Genomic DNA, 27,707 nt, shown 5'->3' with positions numbered 1-27,707 from the left:
ACTATTTCCCAAATCTGTAAGTCCTACAGTGTATGATGTTTCCAAAAAGCCTTTGGGAGCTTTTTGATGTTTTCAAAGCCTTAGGGTCATCTATAAGTCCTACAGTGCATGATGTTTCCAAAAAGTCTTTGGGAGCTTTTTGATGTTTTCAAAACCTTCGAGTCAGCTGTAAGCCCTACAGTGCAGAATATTTTTTTATTATTATTAAAACTTTTCCAGAGAGAGTTCATAATGAGAAGAACTCATCTGAAGAAGGAAGAAGAAGTTCATAATGAGAAGAACTTGTTCAACTTTTTGCTTGAATTCATCATTCGATGGATCAACATTGTCAGGTCGAGTTCATAATAAGAAGAACTCATCTGAAGAAAGAAGAAGAAGTTCGTAATGAGAAGAACTTGTTCAACTTTTCGCTTGAATTCATCATTCGATGGATCAACATTGCCAGGTCGAGTTCATAATGAGAAGAACTCATCTGAAGAAAGAAGAAGAAGTTCATAATGAGAAGAACTTGTTCAACTTTTCGCTCGAATTCATCACTCGATGGATCAACTTTTCCAGAGAGAGTTCATAATGAGAAGAACTCATCTGAAGAAGGAAGAAGAAGTTCATAATGAGAAGAACTTGTTCAACTTGTCGCTTGAATTCATCATTCGATGGATCAGCATTGCCAGGTCGAGTTCATAATAAGAAGAACTCATCTGAAGAAAGAAGAAGAAGTTCATAATGAGAAGAACTTGTTCAAATTTTCGCTTGAATTCATCATTCGATGGATCAACATTGCCAGGTCGAGTTCATAATGAGAAGAACTCATTTGAAGAAAGAAGAAGAAGTTCATAATGAGAAGAACTTGTTCAAATTTTTGCTCGAATTCATCACTCGATGGATCAACTTTTCCAGAGAGAGTTCATAATGAGAAGAACTCATCTGAAGAAGTTCATAATGAGAAGAACTTGTTCAACCTTTTGCTTTAATTCATCACCCGATGGATTAACATTGCCAGAGAAAGTTCATAATAAGAAGAACTTATCTGAAGAAGGAAGAAGAAGTTCATAATGAGAAGAACTTGTTCAACCTTTTGTTTGAATTCATCATTTGATGGATCAGCATTACCAGGTAGAGTTCATAATGAGAAGAACTCATCTGAAGAAGGAATAAGAAGTTCATAAGGAGAAGAACTTGTTCAACCTTTTGCTTTAATTCATCACCCGTTGGATTAGCATTGCCAGAGAAAGTTCATAATGAGAAGAACTTATCTGAAGAAGGAAGAAGAAGTTCATAATGAGAAGAACTTGTTCAACCTTTTGTTTGAATTCATCACTCAATGGATCAACTTTTCCAGAGAAGTGTTTATAATGAGAAGAACTCATCTAAAGAAGAAGAAGAAGTTCATAATGAGAAGAACTTGTTCAATTTTTTTTTGCATGACTCTATCACAGAAGGAGATAGATCAGCACCAACATTTCCATATGAAGTTTATAATGAGAAGAGCTCATCTGAAGAGGAAGAAGAAGTTCATAATGAGAAGAATTTGTTCAACCTTTTGCTCGACGCTATCACAGAAAGAGATAGATCAACATCAACATTTCCAAAAATAGTTCATAATGAGAAGAACTCATCTGAAGAGGAAGATGAAGTTCATAATGAGAAGAATTTGTTCAACCTTGCCTTAATTTATCACATATGAAGTTGAATCAACGACACCTCTTTTGAGGATCAACATTTCTAAAAGGAGTTCGTAATAAGAAGAGAAGAACTTATAGCGCAGAAGTTTGAACATTTAAAGCTAAAAATGGTGCTTTACGTCTTTACTCCATTCCTGTTCTACAGCAACGAGCAAAGAGGGGCAGCTGTAATCACCATTTTTACCTTGACAGTAGCCATCTCCACGTTACAGCTCCAGCATATTCCAGCAAGCCCAGAACAGCTGTCCCTCCACCACAACAGTGTTCCAGTAGCTTCCAACACCAGAACAGTTGTCCCTCCACGTTTCAGCAACTTTCACGTCGTCGGTAGCTCTCACGGCCTCCCTTGCTCCACGTCCTGAATCAGCCAATCATCACAAAAAATAACATAATGTAAATATTTATTTTTTACATGTAAATTGTGGCTATAAAAACCCCATAACAGTATGTAAAGAGGGACGGAGGAATCAAGAACAATACAAAGAAAATCAGAAACAAAAATAAAGCAAATGTTATTTTTACATTTGATCTTTATTTTTCAGTTTGGTATTTCATATTTTATATTTTTCGAAATAAAAAAATCAGTAATAAAAAAAATAGAAATATAAAGGAACGATTTTACCTCGTTCATAGTTCTTCGTCGGAGTCTAGGTCGCCGGAGAAACGTCGGTTGAAGAATCGGAGAAAGGCTTGAGATTTTCAGTCTCGTTTTTGGTAGTTTAATCCCAAATCGGGATTTAAAAAATTTTTTAAGGATAAATTTTTAGGTTCGAGTTTTGTGTGGGATAATCGGAAGAGTGTTTGGTCACCGATTTACGGTGGTCGATGTCGAGGCCTAGGCGTTGAATTGCTCTCGACCGAGCCAAGGAGAGGAGAGCTTTGGGTTACTGAGTTGAAAGAAGAAGAAGAGAAAAAGGAGAGTGAAAGGAGAAAAATGAAAAAGAAGGGAACATGTTACTGTAAAGAAAAAAAAGTGAGAGTTGTTATCATTTTATTTTTTGGGTAAACTACACGCAAGGTCACTGATTTTTAGGAGCTTCTTATTTTGTTCATTTATTTTAAGGGTTAATCATGAAATAATCCCTCTAATTTAGAAGTCTATTTACAGTTTAGTCACCGATTTTTTATTTATTTATTTTATTTTGATTTTTGCATGCTAATTTCTATTTCCTTTCATTTTAGTCACTGAAATTCATTTCTGAGCATATTAATTTTGCATTTAAATTTTAATTTATTATATTTTAGTCACTAAATTAATATATACTTAAGGTAAAATATCATGATTAATCATTTTAATTTTAAACAAATTTATTTTAATCCCGTGTTAATTATTAGGGTAAATTACACTTTTAATCACTTATATTTCATAAATATTTTTGAATAAAAGCTTTTAATATATTAATCACTATTTATAAGTTCTATTAATTTTTATATTTTGCATTTTAATCCTATTATTTTAAATTTTATTTTTTTTAGACATTGTTTAGTTATATTTTAATTTTATATGTTTATTTTCAAAATTATTATTATTATTATTATTATTATTCTTATTTAGTCATATAAATATATATATAAATAAATAATATTTATTTTATTTGTTTTCTATTAAATAAATATCCTATTTTATAAATTTAATTTTATATAAATTACTTTTAGGAATAATAATCATATTTTAAATATTTATTTATTTTTCAATATTAAGAAATGACAGTCTTAAAGCAACTGGATGTCTATTTTCTGATATTTTTAAATAAATAAATATTTTACTTTTATAAATTATATATTAATCTATTTTTTAATTATATTTATTAATATTTATTTATTTTTTAATATTAAAAAAAAGAGCTGTCTTAAAGTACTTAGAAACCCTTTTCTGATATTTCTAAATAAATAAATATCTTATTAATATATATAAATTAATATATTTTCTTAAAATTATAAATTTGAAATAAACAGGATTATAAATTAAATATATATTTGAATTTTTAAATTTCCAATAATAGAGACAATTTATAATTAATAAGTACCAATTTTGGGCGTTGTGGGGTGCTAATCTTTCCCCAAACGTAATCGATCACGAATCCCTTTTTATTATTAAAAAGAACGAATCTTTGGTTAAAAAAGCAGATTAGTTTATCTTTTAACTGATGTTTTCTTAAAACCTCTTTTGAAAGATAATTTTTAGGTATTCGACCTACCTGACCCAAAAAGCCGATGGCGTCTCCCAAAACATTTTAAAAATCATTTATTTACATCACTTTTCCCGCCGAGTAAAAATTTCGTGCCCGGGCGAAAACCGGTTACGACAATGAGTATTCTTGATTTTGACATACCGTTCGGGATAATATCTTTGTTCATCAAACTGCAGGGGTATTATATGTCCTCTGCAAGGGAATTCATAAGAATTAATGGAACAACGAAAGTTCCCGTTATGAATTATGCAGCCGAGACATCGCTCGGAGTGGTCACCATAAGCGCTTTTAACTCGGCAGATAGGTTCTTTAAAAATTACCCGAAGCTTGTTGACAAAGATGCCACACTTTTCTTTCTTTCTAATGCAGACATGGAATGGCTAATTCTAAGGATCGAAACACTTCAAAACCTTACTCTATTCACTGCTGCATTTTTACTTCTGCTGTTTCCGAAAAACCGAGTCACACCAGGTAATATAATTTGTATTGAACAATCTTTATGGCAAGTAGTTAATGTTCAAAGCCATTAATATCGAAAATTTCAACCTGCAGGACTTGTTGGACTATCTCTCTCTTATGCTTTATCGCTGACCGGCACACAAATTTTCGCATCTCGTTGGTACTGCAGCTTATCGAACTACTTGATTTCGGTTGAAAGGATAAAACAGTTCATATACATACCTGAGGAACCTCCAGAAACTATTGAAGATAACAGACCACCATCTTCTTGGCCCTCTACGGGTAGAGTTGAATTGCAAGAACTTGAGGTAAATTAAGGAATCTAAACCAGAAAATGGTTTGAAGGGTGCATATTCTTTGAACCAAATCCATTTCTTGTATGGTTTCATACAACTAATTCATATTTGTTTGGATGCTTTATTTAGATAAGATATCGTCTGAATGCTCCCTTAGTTCTCAAAGGAATCTCTTGCATTTTCAAAGAAGGGACGAGAGTAGGAGTCGTTGGACGGACCGGAAGTGGAAAAACTATGCTCATAAGTGCCTTGATCCGGATAGTAGATCCTGCAAGTGGGAAAGTTCTTATAGATGAACTTGATATATGCTCTATGGGACTGAAGGATTTAAGAATGAAGCTTAGCATCATTCCTCAAGAGCCAACTCTATTTCGAGGCAGCATTCGAACTAACTTAACCCTTTAGGCCTCTATTCAGATGATGAAATATGGAAGGTGAACAAACGTTATGATTATTAACATCAAAATGTTTCCCAACAATGGACTTTTCGAATTTACGCTGATATTTTTGTGGCAGGCTTTGGAGAAGTGTCAACTTAAAACAACAATCAGTGGTCTGCCAAACAAGCTGGATTCATCTCGTGAGTTGAAATTTAGCAACTATTTACTTAATGCCTTTGGTAGATTACTTTTTCACCATGACTGAAAACGATTGTTATGCCCTTCTTGTTGTTGGATTGACAGTGAGTGGTGAAGGTGAGAACTGGAGTTTGGGGCAGCGGCAACACTTTTGCCTCGGAAGAGTTCTCTTGAAACGAAACCGAATCCTGGTGCTCGGTGAAGCCACGGCGTCGATAGACTCTGCGACTGATTCTATTTTGCAAGGAATTATCAGAGAAGAGCTCTCGAATTGCACGGTGATAACAGTGGCTCATAGAGTTCCAACTGTTCTAGACAGTGACATGGTCATGGTCAGTAAATCAAATTGCTGCAACATCGGAATTCGAATCCTGGCTTCTAAAACCAATCAAATGAATCCAAATAGTGATTGATTATTAATATCTGCTGGTAAATTGCTGGAATACGATGAGCCCTCGAACCTGATGGCGACTAACTCTTCCTTTTCGAAGCTGGTAGCTGAATACTGGTCAAGTTGCAGGAGAGATTCATCTAAAAACTTCGGCAATTATCAGTGATATGAACGAATACTGGCTTGAAAATAAGATCAAACATGTAGTGTTATTATCAAATGTAAGTGCATCAAGAACATAACCTAGCAACATGCTACAATGCAGAAAAAAATAAGTATAAAGTCCTGCATTCTGTGTGTATGAAGAGTTGTGAATTAAATTTGTGAGAGGAATCTATCAAACTGTATGCTGCTGCTTGCTTTCTGATATTATTTATTCCCATCATTTCTATAATCCCTGCAGCAGCATATGAAAGACTGGAATGAAAGGGGAGAAAAACATGTACCGATTTCAAGCATAAGGAAACTCTTGCGTAAGTAACAACACATCCATTTTGTTCATGTGTTTCAATATCATATTTCATGCGTATAACATGATCGTGAAGATTGCATTCCATTTAGATATAAATTGGACATATTAGGAAGTAATCAAAATGAGCAAATATGTATAATATTTCCATATATAAGTTGCCCTGAAATATCAAAACTTAGAATTAGTATTGATACTCGTACTGTTGTATTGATATCTATTTTTTTATTTTTTTTTTTGAAAACTTTGAAACTCAATTTCATATCATACTTTGGGATGCAGAGGTGCTTATCGAGTGAGTCGATCGTGAGTTGGGTAGTGCTCGACTCGTGCTTGATAAAAAAAATTTATTGTTTGACTCGACTCGTTGCTCGTTAAACTCGTTAAAATTTTGCTCGACTCGTGCTCGTTAAGAAAATTGTTGCTCGACTCGTTGATTGTTTAGCTCGTTGCTCGTCTTGTCGCTTGTTAAGCTCACCGAAATTTTTATTTATTTTTTAACTACAAGTAAAATCTACTAATACTATATAGAACTTAGTATAAACATAAATCAATAAATTTAACTAAAAAATTATCAAAAGAGTGTATGAAACAAATTCAAAATCTAAACACCAAAATAACAATCTATAAATACATTAAAATAATAATAAGTTTGATTTTTTAGTGTAGTAAAATAATAATTATTAATTAATAATTTGATATTTTAAATTATTTTTTAGAAAATTAGTAGATTAGTAATTGATCATTTTTATTATTTATTTGTAAATTAGTAATTATTTAATGAAATAATTTTTTAAGATAACTATTAAAAAGTTATAAAAAAAATTAACGAATTGCTCGCGTACTTATCGAGTCGAGTAAAACTTTGCTCAACTCAACTTATTAAGGTCTCGAGTCCAGTTCGAATTCTAATCAAGTCAATTCGAGTCAAACTTTTACTAACTTTTGACCAAATCATGTTCGAACTGCTAATGAATTGCTTAACCCATTAAATACCCTAGGAACGGTATCATACTAGCTAGTAAAGTATTGACCCTTCAAGTGGAAATTATAACTTCTCCTATGATTATTTATATTGGGATAAGATGAAAAAAAATAATACAAAGTGAAACTGGTATTTAAATTAAAATATATAAAAAATAGTTATTATTCTAAAGTCCTAAACATTAATTAAAATATTAAAAATCCTGAAACTTTTTCTTATAATATTTAGGACATATTTTTTTGAATAGTTAAATCTGATAGTATAAACCAACGGTTTTAATTATTGAAGGGATGTTTGTTATTATTTGAGGTCTTAGGTTTAGACACGATGTCTGCACTTATGTATGTGAATATTAATTGTTAAATAATTATGAGTCTTTCGAATATATATTATTTTGTAATAATATCGGTGTAATAAAAACAATTAAATTTAATAAAAATAAAATTAAAATAAATTTAACAGTTTCTGGTTGACTAAATTATGAGAAAAATAATTAATTATAATATATCTTTGTAATAACATAATTTTCGTAAATTAACTTTTACAAGAAAAATGATAAAAACCAATGCAAATTAAACAAGGGCAAGGATTCCTTTCGTAAATTTCATTTTTCCCTGTCTTTTAATATGTAAACATATTAATAAAAAAATAATATGTAAACCTAATAAAGTATGATTATGGATTCTCTCAGAGAAATAAGAAAAACAACCACGGTCGACTTTCGTGGGAACCAAGAAACCTCGGTCACAAACAATGGTTAAATATTTTCATAAAAAATCAGAGCCGTTCATTTCATTATTAGGTCATTATCACCTATAAATAGCTCTTCCTTAAATCTCAAGCCAAATCACATAGCTTAAAGTTGCAAACCTCAGTCAAACCGCCTTCCTTCTCTCTCGACTAATATATATTTCCTCCGTGTTTCATCGTCTGATTCGTCCCTGTGAAAAGCTTTTCTTTAGATTCATCAATGGCGGCTTCAAATATAGTTGTGATTATGGATTTCGATAAGACGATAATCGATTGCGATAGAGATAACTGGGTGGTCGACGAACTAGGGGTTACTGATTTGTTCAATCAACTCCTCCCCACCATGCCTTGGAACTCTCTCATGGTAATCCCTCTTTCTTTTGTTTCGTCTTCTTCTTCTTTTCCATGTGCAAGAATTAAGGTTTTTTAATCATTGCTGCTGAAATATATATGTTTCAGGATACAATGATGAAAGAACTTCATTCGCAAGGAATCACGATACATGACATTGAAGCCGTTTTGAAACGAACTCCTATTCATCCTCGAATCATCCAAGCCATTAAATCTGCTCATGGATTAGGGTATGTTATATTTCTCGCTTGGTATCATACGCTCTTGTTTTCTCATTATTAAAATATTCAACGTTTTGATGTGCAATATGGCATTATTTTCAGATGTGATTTGAAGATCGTCAGCGATGTTTTTCATCGAGACAATTTTAGAGCATCATGGCTTGAAAGAATGCTTCTCAGAGATCAATACGAACCCCAGTTTCGTGGATGAAGAAGGCAGGTTAAGGATTTTCCCTCTCCATGATTTCAACAAACATCCCCATGGATGTCATCATCCCTGTCCTCCAAACATGTGCAAGGTACCCATTTACCTCTAAACTTTCTTCAATAAATAAATGTTCTCAACATGTTCTCTTACACGTCTCTGACATTCATATAATCAAATGCATTATTTAAATAGCTTTTGTAATATCCTGTCGTGGATGTTGAAAAATCACTTAATTTCTGGGATATTTTACGTGTAATCCAATACAAAAGCATAATTAGCTGTTAAGTACGTGGAGCTTATCATATTTCATTTGAATATTATAGGGTATTGTGATTGAAAGGATCCAAGCTGATTTGTCCGCCATGGAAGAGAAGAAAACAATAATCTACATGGGTGATGGGCTTGGAGATTTCTGTCCGAGTTTGAAGCTTGGAGATGGAGACTACATGTTGCCGAGGAAAGATTTCCCAGTTTGGGATTTGATATGCAGAAACAGGAAGTTCATACAGGCTGAAATTTGTGAATGGAGCAATGGAATGGAGTTTGAGTGTCTTTTACTCAACCTTATCAGCAAGATTTCCATTGACAGAGACAACAGGAATGACAATACTGCTCAACTGTATTCAGACTGCAAGCTACAGACAATTCCAAGAGCTGCTGCCTATGAGGCCTTTACCAACACCCTTTATGTTCCTCATTGAACAAATGATGTATTGTTTTTTGTATTAATTAACTATTTGTGCACTCTTTTTTCCTTCTTCCGTTGTTCGGAAACGAGCTTTGGCTTAAACTCAGATATGAAGGGGTTTTCAACAAGGTTCATTTCATTTAGAAAAAATGGCTGATGCCATTTTTTAACCATTGTTTGTGAATTTCATTAAAGATGGCCTATGCATGTATGGACAGTGTCCTTAAGACAAGTTCCGTTCTCTCCTCAGGCCTTGCCACAAACCCTGCCGATTCATTTTGTCATAATTTATGTGTGAATAGATTATTCAAACCTGCTTCAGAATTCATGTTATACAACAATATATATGGGCGTTCGTATTTGTATTAACACGTGTCAATACATAACGTACACGTTTCTTTCTAGACAAAGTTAGCATGATTTTTCTTATGCTTGAAATTGGCACATTTTTTTTCTTTCATTCTACTCTTTAACAACATTTCTTTTGTAACGATTAATGTTTATGCTTCAAACTGGAAATAAGGGGAAAGGGAAGGAGTTGTCTGGAATCGAACATGAGATCATATGTTAATCGTATTATAAATTTGATCGACTAAATTAATAGCATATGACTTGTTGTAATTTTATTCATGGGGCTCATATAAAATGTTTTATATCGTCGAACAAGCAAGTCACAACGCATCCATTTGAAAATATACGAGCTTCTTTTCCTAGTCTAGTAGCATGTACATAGAAATAGAAAATGCTATGTATATAACCAAGGTAATGTTTTGATTTGATGGTTATTACCCATGGATTTGGTGTATTATGTATGGTATAATAAATATCTGTATATGTGATGATCATGAATGACATATTTAAGTGATCCTAAATATAATATGAATATGTATCATGAAGTTTGGTATGTTACATGTGATTCAAATTACTTGATGATTTTGGTGTGCTGAATGTCTTGACATGCCAATCTCTTCAAATATGATATGCCCATTATGCTTTGGTTACTCTCTAAGTACGTTTGGTTGCATTTACGGCAATTGGTGCATTGTAGGCATAATTAGTATGCTAGTATGACATAAATTGCATACAATCTACATGACATGCTTGATTCGTTGTTAAATATAATTTTTGATGATCAGATGTGTTTCAATATCATATTTCATGCATATAACATGTTCATGAAGGTTGCATTCCATTTAAATATAAATTGAACATATTAGGAAGTAATCAAAATGAGCAAAAATGTATAGATACCATGCATATATAGGTTGCCCTAAAATTTCAATACCTAAATTGGTATTGATAATTCAAGTGGAAAGATGATAATTTCTTCCTTAATTCTTCATATTTTGTTTATGCTTTTTGAATTCTCTATGGTTGAATTGATTGCAATATAGTCCTGACAATGTATTTGAACTCTGTATATTCAATTTAAATTCTGACTACATCAAAGATTATATGGATATAAATTTATAATGTATCTATTTATTTGAACGTTTGAGTTGGATAGAAAATATTACAATATATATCTATAAAGATTTTATGATATATAATTTTCTCACTATTGTTACAGTGTATAAAGATATCATACGACATGAAAATTTACAGTGAAAATTTTCAAGACATTTGATATATTGATATGGTGGATGTGTTGGTTTTTGGCAAAAGTCCCACATTGGTTGTGTATAAGGAGGAGGGGAAATTCTTTTGTTATAAATAAAGCCCTCATCCTCCTTAGTTAATTATCCCACAAATATAAGCCTTCTTCTATTTTAAAGGCTATTTGTATTCTTTCTCTCTTTGTAATATTTCCTCTATTAGTGAAATATTTTGGTGTTGTCTTTTATGTCTATTTAATAGCTATTGTCGGGTATAGTTGTTGTCAATTATTGTCCTATTAAAATTACTTGTCTTGGTAGTTCTGTCTAAGGAAAGTGGGTTTTAAGAGGGACCATTGTGACCCCTCCTCTTTCCTGGGAATATACCTTGGGGTGATTTTTAGTACAATCGTTTTCACACTAGTCACCTAGATAATAGTTTTCAAGGTGAATCTGTTATTGGTGGAAATTAACCCGAATTTCACAACAATTGGTATCAGAGCTCTTGGTTTATTTTAGTATGCTCTGTGGTTGCGGCTTAGGCTGATCTTCCACATCAGAAAAATTTCCTTGGGATAATTGACATTCTGCATTGGCAGCTATTAAATAGAATTTGTAGCAGAAATGGCAGACGCTTCTTCATCTTCAATTTTGGCAAGAAATGCTGTGACAAATGTTAGATTTGCAGTGGAGATTTTTGATGGCACCAGTCATTTCTGCATGTGGCAAAGCGAGGTTCTAGATGCCCTATTTCAGCAGGGTCTAGACATTGCTATTGAAGGAGAGAAACCAGATGATGTTGAGGAGAAAGAATGGAAGAGGATCAATAGAATGGCATGTGGTACTATTCGATCGTGTCTTTCTAGAGAACAGAAGTATGCATTTTCTAAGGAAACGTCTGCAAGTAAATTGTGGAAGGCACTGGAGGAGAAATTTTTGAAGAAAAGCGGTCAGAACAAACTCTACATGAAAAAGAGACTGTTCCGCTTCAACTATGTACCAGGTACCACTATGAATGATCACATTACTAGCTTTAATCAGCTGGTGACTGATCTGATGAATATGGACGTGACTTTTGAAGACGAAGATCTGGCTCTGATGTTGATGGGATCACTTCCTGATGAGTTTGAGTATCTTGAAACTACTCTACTTCATGGGAAGGTTGATGTGTCTCTCAGTGAAGTAAATGCTGCCTTGTATAGTTATGAATTGAGAAAGAAAGACAAACAAGAAAACACAAGTGTCAAAGCAGAAGCTCTTGTTGTTAGAGGCCGTTCCAAGAGTCAGAATAAAGGAAGCAGAGGGAAATCGAAGTCAAAGTCCAGATTGAGCAAAGATGAATGTTCCTTTTGTCGAGAAAAAGGGCACTGGAAGAAAGAATGTCCCAGGCTAAAGAATAAAGGCAAACCTGAAAGGGGGAAGGCTGTCTCAGAATCAAATGTGGTCGAGTATGATGATGGAGATTCAGATTTCGCATTCGCTGCTACGCCATCAACCAGCTGTTCCAGTTCATGGCTGTTAGATTCAGTTTGTAGCCACCATATGACCCCCAATAGAGAATGGTTCTTTGATTTTAAAGAACTAAAAGGTGGAATTGTCTACACAGCAAATAATTCCCCTCTTGACACACTTGGGATTGGTTCAATTCGCTTGAGGAATCAGGATTGATCAATCAGAACCTTAACAGGTGTCCATTATGTACCAGATTTAATGAGAAATCTCATCTCTGTGGGAACCTTAGAGTCAAAAGGTTTAGAAGTGAGGGCAAAAGATGGGATTATGAGGATTATCTCTGGTGCACTGGTGATAATGAAGGGAATCCGAAAAATAAACAATGTGTATTACTTTCTGGGTAGTACAATTGTTGGGACAGCAGCAGTGGCAGCTTCTACTGATGAACATGAGTCAGAAGCAACCAGGTTATGGCATATGCGCTTGGGGCATGTTGGTGAAAAATCCTTGAAATTACTGATAGATCAAGGATTATTGAAGGGTACTCGGGCTTGCAAATTAGCTTTTTGTGAGCATTGCATCAAAGGGAAGAAGACGAGGGTGAAATTTGGAACAGCAATCCATGATACTAAAGGTATTTTGGATTATGTTCATTCAGATGTATGGGGGCCTTCCAAGACAACTTCATTGGGAGGAACACACTATTATGTCACCTTTGTTGATGATTTTTCCCGGAGAGTTTGGGTGTATCCAATGAAGACAAAGGATGAGGTGCTAGGATTTTTCCTTAAATGGAAAAAGATGATGGAGACTCAAACAGGCAAAAAAAATCAAACGTCTCCGTACAGACAATAGTGGAGAGTACAAAAATGATCCATTTCTGAAAGCCTGTGAAGAGGAAGGTATTGTTAGGCACTTCACTGTCAGAGGTACACCACAACAGAATGCAGTGGCAGAGCGTATGAACCGGACATTAGTGGAGAAGGTTCGGTGTATGTTGTCTAATGCTGGGTTAGGCAAAGAATTTTGGGCTGAGGCTTTGGTCTATGCTTGTCACCTTGTCAACCGCTTACCATCGACTGCTATTGGTGGTAAAACACCATTAGAGAAATGGTTTGGAGTACATGCTACAGATTATGATTCCTTACATGTGTGTTTGGTTCCACTGCATACTACCATGTTAAGGAGTCAAAGCTGGATCCAAGAGCAAAGAAGGCGATTTTTATGGGGATCACCTCTGGTGTGAAAGGCTATCATCTTTGGTGTCCAGAAACAAAGAAAATAATCTTCAGTAAGGATGTTACCTTTGATGAATCTACCATGTTGAGAAAGGTGACTTCAGAAAAATTGGAGCAGACAGATGGAACTCCCAAAAAGGTGGAGTTTGAAGGAAGCAAATTTGTCCCAACCAGTAAAGAAAATGATGTTGACTCTCCTATGGTAGAAGAAGAGTCAGATGAAGAAGAGGTTCAGACCCAAGAACCTCCACAGCAACATGAATCAATTGCACTCAGAAAGGGAAAGAGGACCATTAGACAACCTGCTCGTTATGCTGATATGGTCTCTTTTGCATCACCAATTGCAATTGATGACGTTCCTGCCACTTTTAATGAAGCAGTTCAAAGTTCAGAACATAAAAAGTGGAGGAGTGCCATGAATGAAGAAATGCAATCCCTTCAAAAGAATCAGACGTGGAAACTAGCTAGTCTTCCGAAGGGAAAGAAGGTAATTGGGTGCAAGTGGGTATATGCAAAGAAAGATGGATTTCCTGACAAGAATAACATCCGCTACAAAGCAAGATTGGTGGCTAAAGGCTACGCTCAAACGGAGGGAGTTGATTATAATGAAGTATTTTCTCCAGTTGTAAAACATTCCTCCATCAGAATTTTGTTGGCTTTGGTAGCGCAGTTGGATTTGGAACTAGTTCAGATAGATGTAAAAACTGCATTTTTACATGGAGACTTGGATGAGGAAATCTACATGACTCAGCCAGATGGATTCAAAGTTGCTGAAAAAGAAGAGATGGTGTGCAAATTAGAAAAATCGTTGTACGGATTGAAGCAATCTCCAAGGCAGTGGTACAAGCGATTTGACAAGTTTATGATAGGGCAGAAGTACACAAGAAGCAAATATGATCATTGTGTGTATTTACGCGAGCTAGAAGACGGATCCTATATATATCTTCTTCTTTATGTTGATGATATGCTGATAGCTTCTAGGAGTCAGACAGAAATTGCGAAACTAAAGACTCAATTGAACAGGGAGTTTGAGATGAAGGATCTTGGTGAAGCGAAGAAGATTCTAGGCATGGAGATATCAAGGGATAAGAAATTGGGGAGGTTTTGTTTGTCTCAGAAAGAATATCTGAGGAAGGTACTAAAACGTTTTGGCATAAATGAGATGTCAAAACCAGTTAGTACACCTCTTGCTCCTCATTTCAAGCTCGGTGCATCCATGTCACCTAAGGATGATGCAGAACGGGAATACATGTCAAAGGTTCCGTATGCAAGTGTTGTTGGTAGCTTGATGTATGCAATGGTGTGTACGAGACCCGATATTTCACAGGCAATTAGGGTTGTGAGCAGGTATATGCATGATCCTGGAAAGGAGCATTGGCAAGCTGTGAAATGGATTCTGCGGTATATTCTGAACACCGTAGATGTTGGTTTGGTCTTTCAGCAGGACAAACAAGATGGTCAGTGTGTAGTTGGGTATTGTGATTCAGATTATGCAGGTGATTTGGACAAGCGTCGATCAACTACTGGTTATGTGTTTACATTTGCAAAGGCACCAGTCAGTTGGAAGTCCACCTTACAGTCAACAGTGGCTTTGTCTACTACAGAGGCAGAGTATATGGCAGTTACAGAGGCTGTGAAGGAGGCAATTTGGCTTCAAGGGTTGCTTGGTGAATTGGAAATGGAACAAAAGCACATCAAAGTGCACTGTGACAGTCAGAGTGCTATTCATTTAGCAAAGAACCAGGTTTACCATGCAAGGACGAAGCACATCGATGTTCGATATCACTTTGTACGAGAGATTCTAGAAGAATGTGGAGTCATAATCCAGAAGATTCGGACCACTGAGAATCCTGCTGATATGTTGACAAAAGTGGTAACTGCGGTCAAGTTTAAACATTGTTTAGATTTGGTCAATATTGTTACAAATTAAAAGATTGTTTTTTTAGAGATGTGTGTGGAATTTGCCAAGGTGGAGATTTGTTGTTTTTGGCAAAAGTCCCACATTGGTTGTGTATAAGGAGGAGGGGAAATTCTTTTGTTATAAATAAAGCCCTCCTCCTCCTTAGTTAATTATCCCACAAATATAAGCCTTCTTCTATTTTAAAGGCTATTTGTATTCTTTCTCTCTTTGTAATATTTCCTCTATTAGTGAAATATTTTGGTGTTGTCTTTTATGTCTATTTAATAGCTATTGTCGGGTATAGTTGTTGTCAATTATTGATCTATTAAAATTACTTGTCTTGGTAGTTCTGTCTAAGGAAAGTGGGTTTTAAGAGGGACCATTGTGACCCTTCCTCTTTCCTGGGAATCTACCTTGGGGTGATTTTTAGTACAATCGTTTTTACACTAGTCACCTAGATAATAGTTTTCAAGGTGAATCTGTTATTGGTGGAAATTAACCCGAATTTCACAACAGGATGATTAGCATAATTTTTTTCCTCTAAAAATTGCCTCGTTCATGATATACGATTCCTTCGTCATTATTATATAATCTCTACCAGACTTTGGGATCTCATAAAATCTTTGTATACACTATAATAATGGTGAGGAGATTGCGTATTATGGAATCTTTGTATACGCTATAACATTTTCTACGCGGCTCCAACGTACGGGTAAGTAGCGAGGTTATGAAGGTGAGAATTGCTTCCTACTTCTAATGTCAATCAAATGATCCTTTCAATTCGAATCCTGACGTCTGCAAGCGTTTCGGTATTCTTACATTGCAACCAATCAGAAAATTCAAATATTGATTGATTATTATTATATCTGCAGGTGAATTGCTGGAATATGATGAGCCCTCAAACCTGATGGCGAAAAACTATCAAATATGTTGTCACTTGTAGTGTTTTGAGTTTGTCCAAACTGCCTGCGTCAAAGAGTAGCCAAATTGCTGCCAGATGTTTACAAGGATATAGACAAACAAGGTTTCAACTATCTGACAAGAAGCAGGCCAAGAAATCAACATTTTTATTTCAATAGAACTAAAGATCAAATCGTTAAATAAGCAATCTCTTGGGAATCTTTTCGTGATTGATTGAAGCTATATATGTACAAACAATAACGAAATTAATTTTCTATCTAGATTATTTTAATTTTTTTCATTACATGATAAAGGACTACATAGCCTGGCATTAACTGTAATATTAATATTTTACTACTGTTTTCAAGAAGCATACTGCTTTCATAACTTGCAAAAGGCCAAAAAATCAATTTTTTAAGCAATTATAGAGATCCAACACAGTGTTACCCAATTCGTCCGCACCCCTGCGGATCTCGTTTGAATTCATTCGTTCTAATTCAAGATTCGTCCGCGTTTCAGTTCGATATGGAACGCGTATCGGAACGACCAAATTAGCGTACCAAAAATTCAGCACAACAAATGAAAACAAAGTTAATAATAAAGAGAAAAAACACATGGATTCTAACATCACAATTAATATACTAATATAGAAAATAAGTTAAGTTGTAATTAGGCATAATACAAAAATAAATGTCTAAACTATGCCTCGAAATACACGTTTGTGTCCAAATAATTTTCGCTAAAAATATGTGTCTTACGTTTTTTCCGTTACACTTTTAGGTTCATGCCGTTATATTTTTCAATTTTTAATAATAAAAATATTATTTTTATAAAAAAAATACTAAAATCCCTAATCTTTTAAAATCCTAATCCCACGATGGAACGACGAAGGACAAACAATAGAGCAACAGCGAGGAACACGATCACTTGGGTTTTGATCAACACGGAGTTTGCACAACAAATGGAATAATGCCTATCGTATATCATTTCACGGCTTAAAGTTTAATTTATACATAAATGTAGTAAAAAAATACACTAGTAACCGAATCACAACTCAACTAACTAACTAACAATCCCTGTCAATCAACAAATTCAATTAACTTCTACACTCCCCATCAAGTTGGAGGTTTAAAAACAGTTTTAATCCCCAACTTGGACAACAAATAATTGTGCTGTTGAACTCCAAGAGCTTCGGTTAGAATGTTTGCTGGTTCTAAAGTTGAGATACGATTTGTTTGAATCAACCCTTTTTGAATCTTCTCCCTTATAAAGTGACGGTCCACCTCAATATGCTTAGTTCTTTCATGGAAGACTGGATTAGCTGCAATTTGCAACGCAGCTCTACTGTCGTAATAAATCTTGATTTGGCTCCCTTTTCAAAACTTCAAGTTCTGTCAACAGCCCATCTAACCAAGTTAATTCAGCAGTGGCTATTGCTATACTACGGTATTCAGCCTCTGCTGATGATCGTGCTATAGTGCTTTTTTTTCTTTTTTCTTTTTTTCAATTTCCATGACACCAATGAACCTCCAAGCAAAACAAAGAAACCTGTGACACACCTCCTCGACATAGGAACGCTGCCCAATCTGAATCACAGAATGCTTCCAGTTGTCAATCACCTGAAGCTTTCATCAATATACCTTGTCCTGGATCAAGCTTTAAGTACATGATGTCCGACCTTGTGTGTATCAAATAAATCAATCGACCTATCAACATCGGTAAGTTCTATCTTCCATTTCTTCATCCTCAAACTGTTGATGTACATATTTATCAAATTCAGTAGCAGTTAACTTTAGATTTTGCTCTAAGGGTGTCAAAGCAGGCTTAGCTCCCCATAAACCAGTTTTCTCAATCAATTCTAGAGCATATTTTCCTTGATTGAGTACTATACCTTCTTTAGACCTCAAAAGATCCAAACCAAGGAAGTATTTTAATTCCCCTAAATCCTTCATCCGATAATTCTAATGCAAGATCTTCTTCAAATTAGAAATTGACTCAGCATCATTCTCAGTAACTAATAGATCGTCCACATAAACAAGCATTACAACCATCTTACTCCCTTGCCTCTTGGTAAACAAAGAATGATCATAATTGCTTTGTTTGTAACCAGTAGCAACAAAGGCCTCTGTCGGCTTCTTGTTCCACTATCTTGAAGCCTATTTTAGGCCATAAAGAGGCTTATGCAGCCTACATACCAAACCCTCCCCTGGCTGCAAAACCCCTCAGGCAGCACCATATATATATATTCATCCAAATCACCTTGCAAGAATGCATTGTGAACATCCAGCTGATGAAGGGGCCAATCAAACTTTGCCGCAAGTGCCAAAATGGTTCGGACTGTAACAAGCTTGGCCACCAGGGAAAACGTGTCAGTATAGTCAATTCCTTCATGTTGACTGAACCTCTTTACCACAAGGCGATCTTTATAACGCTTAATTCCTTCATGTTCATGAAAACGAATATCCGGACTGATAAAAAATCGAGGAGTAGTAAGATTGAATAACTTATATCCCTTTTGAGTGGAGGAATACCCTACAAACACAGATGGTACAGCCCTTGAGGTAAATTTATCTCGACAAGAGGTTTGTGTAAGCATAACACAAGCATCCAAAGATGCAAAGATGAGAAAGATTAGTTTTTTTTTATATACAAGAGTTCGAAAGGGGCTTTCCAATTCAGAACAGATGAAGATAACCTATTGATGATATAGCATGTTGTGAGAACACAATCACCCAAAATTTTAAGAGAGAAATTTAATTGAAAACGAAATGCCTGAGCTACCTCAAGCAAGATGCGGTGTTTCCGTTCAGTCACCCCGTTTTGCTGCGGGTATTAACACAATTACTCTGATGAACAATACCAAGAGTATAAAAAAAAAAAAAAACTAGACCAATAAGAACTGAAAATTTCTGAGCCATTATCACTACAAATAATGGAAACAGAGGCAGAAAACTGATCATGGACTAAAGCAAAAAAAGTTTTAAGGGACACAATAGAGTCGGACTTTAATTTCAATAGATAAACCCAGGCCATTCTTATAAAATCGTCAACTATAGTAAGAAAAAAGTTGACCCGAATATGTAGATATTTTATACGGCCCCCAAAGGTCAATATGAATTAATTGGAAATGCCTATCAGAACTAGAAACACTAATAGGGAAAGGGATACATGACTGTTTGGCCAAGGGAATAATCGAACAATCATCAAAGCAACCAGCAAGAATTTTAACATCAAGAAATTAAGGCAACTTGTGCAATTTATTAATAGTAGCATGCCCCAACAAGCATGCCGAAATTTACTATCAATCATAAAAGAATGACACGAAACTACATCAGAATTCAAAGGACAAACAAAGTCATCTAACATAACAGTAGTGAAAGTTGAAGCTGAAGGAGTACCAGAAACACTTTTAGCAGACTGAAACAAGTATAAGCCTCCACACTCCCTACCAGTCCCCTTCATCATTCCACTTAAGGGGTCCTGTAACAAACAAAACTTAGAAGCTTGGAAATGGAGAGAAGGTTATGGAGAAAATTAGGTATAAATAGTACATTTTTAATCAAACAAGTAGGTGTAAGAGCGTAAGAACCAACATAAGTAACTTGAACTGTGAAACCATTTGGTAGGCGTACAAAACTTGGAGTCAAAAGACATGAAATAGGATTTACCATGCCTTGGAAATAAGATGTTATGTGATCCGTAGCCCCAGAATCCAGAATCCAAGAAGAAGAAATAATACCTGCAAGATTAACCACCGAATATTGAGGTTGTTTATGCAAGAGATCAATAATTTGCTGATATTGCACCTGTGAGTGAAGGAGCCATGGGAGCAGAAGGTGTAACCACTGAATCAGAATTAATGATCGAAGCTAAGGGCGTATCGGATTGCGTGACCATAGCAATTGAACCTTTACGCTTCTGGTTAAACTTAAAATTCCGGGGGAAATCAATCAAGCGATAACAATTCTCCTTCTTGTGACCCCTGACTCTGCAATGATCGTAAGTCTCAGAAAGCCTTCGACGAGAAGAGGAAGAGAGGAATTAGAATACATGACAATAGAATCAAGCACAGGAAAAATACCAGATAAGTGAGCATGCTGAGACTCCTCTACCGACACTTACATTCTAAAATTATTTTCATAATTTATATCTATATAAAATTTATTACGTTTTATCAAATTTTATATTATATTTACCACGTTAATACATTTAAAATTATAAAGTATGCCAACTATACCTTTTCTTAATCTTCAATTGATTAATTAAGAGGAGAAAAACATTTAGAGGACTTGTTTTCATATAATGACATGATAACCACCATTAAAACATTGGAGATAAAGTATTTCAATACATATTACGATTTTGTATTAGTTTTGAAGAAAAAAAATATTATGAAGAAGTTTATCAGCATAATAAAAATATTCTTATGGTGAAAAATTAGTAAACTTTATACAAATTAATATTTATTATTTGATAGGTTAAGTGTTGGTTATCGCCGTTATTATTATAATATTTATGAATTAGTAATTTCAAATAGGCTCGAACATTATTTATAATTATGTACAAATCAAACGATATTGATAGTAAAATAGTTATTATTATTTAATATCCTAAATTCAAATATTATGAGTATTAAGAGTATATGTGTTTAGTGTCAAATAATCGAGAATCATCTTTAAATAAATACTACGATGGAAGGGATAGCGGAGACAATATGTCCTTAAAATTTTTTAATTCTCATAAAATTTAAATACATTTTATATTTTGTTAATAATTATTTTTTCAATTTTATAAATTTACCCTCAATTATAACCTACATTTACTTTCTTATAAAAACATATAAATATTGTGATGTCGACTTCATTAAATAAAATCACCATACTTCAATATGTTAGAACATGGTGATTTACAATTATATTTAAATAGATATTAATTTATATTTACCTTAAATTGATTAAATATATATACATATATAATTTTATGAAATCAAAAAATTTTAAATTAAGGGAAAAAACTATACAAATAACCCAATGAAGGACTAAAAACAAAATAAAAAAGTATATAAATATATAAAACTATTTTCTATATATATCATATTATTACGAATCAATCACCAAATTTACAACATGTACTCACCTAAAAAAAATAGCACATAATTAAAAAAATAAAATAAAATAAAATAATCATCAAACCTTCTTCTTCTTCTTCTGCATTATATATGTCATCAGAAAGTCCATTTCCAGATCTTAAGCCTCAAATCAACCTTACACTTTGCATTCGAAGTTCTTCCCCTTGGGAGCAGTAACTTTACTCCCTTCACAAACAACCCTAACCCCAATCTTCGGCGTCTTCAAACCTCCTATCTTCGCTCTCACTTAGGCGTCCAGCTTTGTCGAATGAATAATTTGGATTTTACATGTAAATAAATTTTATATTTTTTAATCTTTATGGTATTATTTGTTTTATTTTTCATGTAAGATTCAAGCTGATGGCAGAGGAGACCATGGTTTGCCGTTCAGGGGAGAGTTTCTGCCAGAGGCTTTGGGCCTTGGGGAAGTGTGCATATATATTTTAAAAGATAGTTACACACCCAATTAGATTAAGGGGATGTTTGTATATTTCAGAATGATTAAGCGCTAATGATTCAAATGCTGAATGATTCAGAGTCTCTGTATGAACTAGCTCTGAATGTGACATTATTTGATAATGACTGAATCATTCAGAATGTACTTCTGTGTTGAATCATTCAACACTGTTTTACTGAATCATTCAGAGGTGCGAAACAAACGCGCTGAATATTGAACCGGCATTCAGCGTTGAATGGTTTCATTAAGAGTCAAACAAACATCCCCTAAGTCCGATTGGTTTATGATAGTCCAATAACTAAAGATACAATCATGAGTGTAAACGAAACATCTATGATTGTAACCATGACCCTATTGAGGAACCGGCATGGCCTGCGGCAAGGCGGTGGTCGATGCTGATATTGTCTGCAACTTGCAATCGACGGAGGAGATCAATTGCGAAGATTTGTCACCGTCTCCTTCGACAGCAACCGTGTTGATTATTTGCAGCAAAACCTTTTCCAGCTCTTCACCATCGCTCCATTCATGGATACCAGCTTTGATCAACATAGGATTACTGCAAATCAAATCCCACACCGGGAAATTCTTCCTTGGCATCATATAGTCCGCCTCTCCAAGCTTTAAGGCAGGACAGTAATCCCCACTGCCATCTCCAAGGTATATAATGTTCTTCTTCTTCCCTTCAAAAGAAGCTTGAATCCTCTCCACCACCATCCCCTGCTTCACCATTAAATCACGTCAAATTCATGGGTTTTATTTATGTTTTCTATATAAAAAAAATCATTTAAATACGATACCTTGCACATGTTTGGAGGGCAGAGGCTGCAGCCATGGGAGCTTTTGGTGAAATCATGGTGAGGAAAGATCCTTAGCTTATCATCTTCATCGACAACGCTAGGGTTCGTGTTGATCTCCGAGAAACATTGTCTCAATCCGAGGTGTTCCAGAATTTTCTCAATGAAGAACATATTTGCATCACTAACAACCCTGAGTTCGCATCTGGGAATTTGATCACAATTTGATCATTCATCATTCTAACTTGTTATAAATCTACAAATTAGAGTTTTGTAGTTGACAAAAAAGTACCCTAAAGCATGAGCTGATTTAATGGCGGGGACGATCCTGGGATGGATGGGTGTTCGTTTCAGAACCTCAACAATGTCATCAATGGTTGTCCCTCGTGCATTAATCTCCTTCATCATCTTGTCCTGCAAATTTACACCACGTAAACACGAACATGTCTAAAAATCGAAGCTTTGTCGTCTGAAACTATGATTATTCATGGTTTTACCATGAGAAAATTCCAGGGCATGGTAGGAAGAAGCTGGTTGAACAACTCGGTGAAACCTAACTCATCAACAACCCAGTTATCACTGTCACAATCGATGATGGTTTTGTCGAAATCGAAAATCACAACAATCCCGGCCATTTCTGTCGGAATAAAAAAAAAGGTCGGAAAATATGGAAGAAAGCTCAAGAAGTATGCAAAATGTTTTCTGGGTACAGAGTCACGTAACAGAGGAGGGGTTTTTATATTGAGGGAAAATTAAAACAGGGTATTTGCATGTGAAGAATAAATGGATAAACAGTTCGATTTTGTTTTATTTTAGTTTATGCCAACGGCATATTACGTGGTGGAGTTTTCAATTAGACGTTGGAATTACATGTGTTATTCTATATATATATATATATATATATATATATATATATATATATATATATATATATATTCCTAGGTATAAATAACAATGAAAAGTATCTATATTCTTTTAATTCTTTTACAAATAATTAAACTAAAATATATAAATTAAATCTATAATTACATATAATACAAACACTAATAGAAATGTTTAATTTTAGTACTTAAATTATCGTATTTATAAGGTATTATTTTAGTGAGTTTCAACTATTGAAAGTTACAAAATGATTCCCTGATTATAAGGTATTCCTTTGTTGAGTCCCTTGACTATCAAAAATTATAAAATAGTCACCGACTATTCATATGTTCCAAATGTATCATTCTTCATTAAAAAATTGGTGGTCACATGAGATAAGGTTAACCTGCTTATTGGGATATGATAAACTCTGATTTTATAATTGCTTAAGTTGTATTTTGTGGATCAAGTGTCTATTTACATTATATTGTCGAATTAGTACATGAAATATTATGTCGTCAGGCCAATGCTTGAAAGCAACGGTTGTACTAGTAGACATCATTAAAAAAACATATGATTTTATCATATCTCAACCAATAGGTTAATGTCCAGCTCAAATGACCGTCAACCTTTTATAGGAAAATGACGAGTTTGAAACATATAGATAGTCAGGTGATCATTTTATAACTTTTAATAGTCGGGAGACTCAACAAAGCATTATACTATAATTTAGAAATAATTTTATAAATTTTAATAATCGAGAAACTCGATAAAATAATACTTTATAGTCGAAAACTATTTTTGCTCTTTACCCTAATTTTTATGGTAAAGTTGGAACTAGGCAAGACAAAAGAACCTAAAGTACTAATATGAGGAAAGTGCTTGGTCTAGCATAACTAATACCAGCCGTTGGATTTGATCGAGATAGAAAAGTTCGAACCATCAAATGGATTTCAAATCATTTTGATTTAGGTTGGGTTAATGGGTTCGGGATAGGGGAACTTAATTAGAATATTCTGGGTCCGGTTTCAGATTCGGTTTGTTTTATTCCTGCTTGCGTGGCAGCTAAGCTTTTAAGGCTCTTCTAGGCCATGCCTGCTTATGGTTTACGTAGTTGGTTTTGGAATCAATACGTGTCCAACAACACATGACTTTCATGAACTCTTTCTTTTGTTTTTATGATTTTAGGAGAACCGATTATGAAAAATCCAACCAACCAGATTGTTAAACTATGTTGCTTGTTCTGTTTAGTTTATAAAAAAAATTAAAAGAACAATGAATTATAAAATTGTTCACTGACCAATTTAATAGATTGATTCTTTCAAGAGAAAATAACTTCAGTGACCAAAAATACCTTATAATATACGAATTTAACCAATTTTTTTTGGATTTGCCAAAATGACTAACAATTGCGCAAGGCGAACTCCAATTGCGCAACCAGTTTCCAATTTCGCAACGCGAATCTGTAAATCGCAACACAGAAGTCAAATTCGTAATGCGATAGTCAAATTCACAACGCGGAATTTCAAATTCGCAACTGAATTTCAAATTCAAAACGCGAATTTAATTTCGTAACATGTTTTAGTTTCGCAAAACAAATGTTTTGGGTATATAACAACGCAGCAGCATCAACTCATAACTTAAATCCCTAAATCGCAACTCATTTCATCTCCATCTATCACTCTCTCCGACGACATCTGTTCCTATATCCAACGACATCCTTCCCCATCTCTAATTTTTTTTGCATAATTTTATTTCTATATAATTTTTCAATGATTTCTCTCCCAAATTATCAATTATCAACTTAATAAATGTATGTTTTTCTCTAAGTTAGTGATGATATCTAGTTTATAACTCGTTTGTTTAGTAAATTAATTTACAATTTGTAGAATGAAATCATCTAATGTTGATCATGTTTGGATAGATTTGTGTTTTGGAGGGTCATGGGAGAATGTTCATGGTGTTTTACAATATGTGTCTTTACCCATGAATCTTCAACTAAAACTGTCATTAAAAAAGTTAACTTATGAAACTCTAATGTTACGTGTTGCAAAGAAATTGAATTTAGAGTCTCTAAGTGGATTTATGTTATCTTATCAGAGAAAAAGTAAAGTTTATTTGTTAACCGACAATGAAGATGTTGAACGATTCATTGCTTACATTAGTGTTTCGCAAGAAGATGATGTTACATTGTATGTTGTTGAACCTAGAAGTAGTGATGGGTTAGTAGCGGGTAGTAATCAACTAAGTTCTTCAACCCAAAATTTAATGGTTCTACCACAATTTCATCACCAAGCAAATTTTGTTTCACCACATTTCCAATACCAAACACAATATCAAAACCCACAACCTTTTCCTAATCCAAATCCCAATTAACTTTCAGCACCAAATTCTGGTTTTCGTATTGACCAGTTAGACGATTATGAGCCAACAGAAAAAATTGCGAGTACTAGTCAGTATTCGAAATTTGATCTTGGTCAATACCCGGACTTTGATCTACAAACAATATAATACACAAACATTAGTAATTGTTAAATAATTAATTATAATTTTGGAAACATTATATAGAAATTCTTACCTTAAAGGCCCAAGTAAAGCATGTCAAAGTGTATTTAGAACCATCGCCCCGCAAACTTTTTCGGTCCTCAAAGGCAGACGACAACTTCTTCCAGGTAGCTTTCCATTGATATGAACCCCACGGAAACATGTTCCATGCATTTAGGTCATCTACCAATAATATTAGGTCCTCGGAGATAGGTTGTCTGCCCTCTTTGCCTAAAAAGTCGGCATGCAAAAGTAATAAATGGTATACTCGGACAACATCAAGGTCATCCATCCGAGTAAAACCATATTTATCAAATAATCTCTTCAAGTCGTCGACGTGTAAACTCGGCTTCGACTTTGCCAGCTCAGGAAAAACCCGAGATAACCATGATGGGCGGGCGATATGACTAGTGTACCGACCTACATCATCATGTCCGAAGCGTATACCAGTGATTAAGCAAAACTCCTCCCACCCAAAACAAGTATGTGCTTGAGGAAAATGAAACCATATCTCCTCATCACCACGTTGTATCCCCTTGGGTACATCGTTAGTAATGGTCTAAAGAAACAAATGTGCCAACATAACATCTCCACCCGTATGTTGCACTTTCAGCCATGGCCCGAAGCAAATATCCTCAAACAATTTTCTTTGTAGAGGTGTAAGCGTCGACGTAATTTTAGTGGCTAGGCTTAATTTATTCCTTAAGGTCAATGCAGTTGAAAAAAAATTCTACAAAAACAATAAACATACAGTTAGATATACCAAAAACTCCTTATTATACACTATAAACAGACATGATATTAAACAGTGAAAACAAAGCCAAATATGTTTCAAACTAGCACCGTATTCACCCAAGTCATTATTCCATCATAGTTCACAAAATGCATCAGATAACATTCCAGAAGTAAGCACTTATATAAACATTTAAAAGGACAACATATAAGTTTAGTGCAAGTTCAAGGACAACATAAAGAGTAATAGTTTATTCTTGAAACTTAAATTAGCAACACTGTGAAGTTAGTATTTGTCTTTGTTTTTTGGTTGAAGTAATGCAATTCATTCAAGTTTCAATTTGCAGAATAAAAGAAGTTTCTGAAACTTAAATTCGCAATGCGAAAATGAAAATCGCAACACGAAAATGAAAATCGCAACGCGAAACTAAAATCGTGTTGCAATTTTCATTTCCGCGTTGCGATTTTGGGTTTCTTCAACAAAAAGATAAAACAAAGACAAATGCTAACTTCACAGGGTTAAAGACTAAACAGTTTAACAGTATTGGCAGCAACCGAATGAATTTACTAAGCAATCTCAGTGAAATGATTAATCTATATATATTGAAATTACCAGTAAATTTATCATCTATATAAGAAAAATATAATAATAATACAAAAATTTCAAAATAAAAATAAGAGATTAAAAAAACTAACCCTCAGTGGTTGATTTTTCATTTCTGACCGTGAATGGTTGTGAGGGTTGCTCTAAGAGATGGAGATAGACGGATTTCGTCGGAGATGGGGACGGATGTCACCATAGAGAGTGAGAGATGGAGGTGGGACTGAGTTATGAT

General features: G+C 34.4%; 2 protein-coding genes and 2 pseudogenes across 2 annotated transcripts; 2 read left to right on the top strand and 2 right to left on the bottom strand.

Moving 5' to 3' along the window:
• The first annotated feature begins 4,179 nt into the window (after positions 1 to 4,179).
• On the top strand, positions 4,180 to 5,620 carry LOC120179626 (annotated as a pseudogene).
• A 2,402-nt stretch (positions 5,621 to 8,022) lies between these two features.
• Positions 8,023 to 9,283, top strand: LOC120179694 (annotated as a pseudogene).
• A 10,095-nt stretch (positions 9,284 to 19,378) lies between these two features.
• LOC120179695 lies at positions 19,379 to 20,389 on the bottom strand. The gene is made up of 3 exons (XM_039185226.1): positions 20,162 to 20,389; positions 20,024 to 20,094; positions 19,379 to 19,835 (listed from the first exon to the last, which is right to left on the bottom strand). Exons 1-3 carry the CDS (start codon positions 20,250 to 20,252, stop codon positions 19,473 to 19,475), a joined length of 525 nt encoding a protein of 174 aa, XP_039041157.1. The 5' UTR covers positions 20,253 to 20,389; the 3' UTR covers positions 19,379 to 19,472.
• Positions 20,390 to 22,131: 1,742 nt separating this feature from the next.
• Positions 22,132 to 23,469, bottom strand: LOC120179683 (inorganic pyrophosphatase 2-like). The gene is made up of 4 exons (XM_039185216.1): positions 23,232 to 23,469; positions 23,027 to 23,148; positions 22,738 to 22,939; positions 22,132 to 22,657 (listed from the first exon to the last, which is right to left on the bottom strand). Exons 1-4 carry the CDS (start codon positions 23,367 to 23,369, stop codon positions 22,292 to 22,294), a joined length of 828 nt encoding a protein of 275 aa, XP_039041147.1. The 5' UTR covers positions 23,370 to 23,469; the 3' UTR covers positions 22,132 to 22,291.
• Positions 23,470 to 27,707: the final 4,238 nt, after the last annotated feature.

Source organism: Hibiscus syriacus, unplaced genomic scaffold (assembly GCF_006381635.1).
Source record: "Hibiscus syriacus cultivar Baekdansim isolate YM2019G1 unplaced genomic scaffold, ASM638163v2 tig00112443_pilon, whole genome shotgun sequence".
Taxonomy (NCBI): domain Eukaryota; kingdom Viridiplantae; phylum Streptophyta; class Magnoliopsida; order Malvales; family Malvaceae; genus Hibiscus; species Hibiscus syriacus.
Note: the sequence above shows the minus strand (reverse complement) of the source record. Positions and strands in the feature narration are given on the sequence as shown.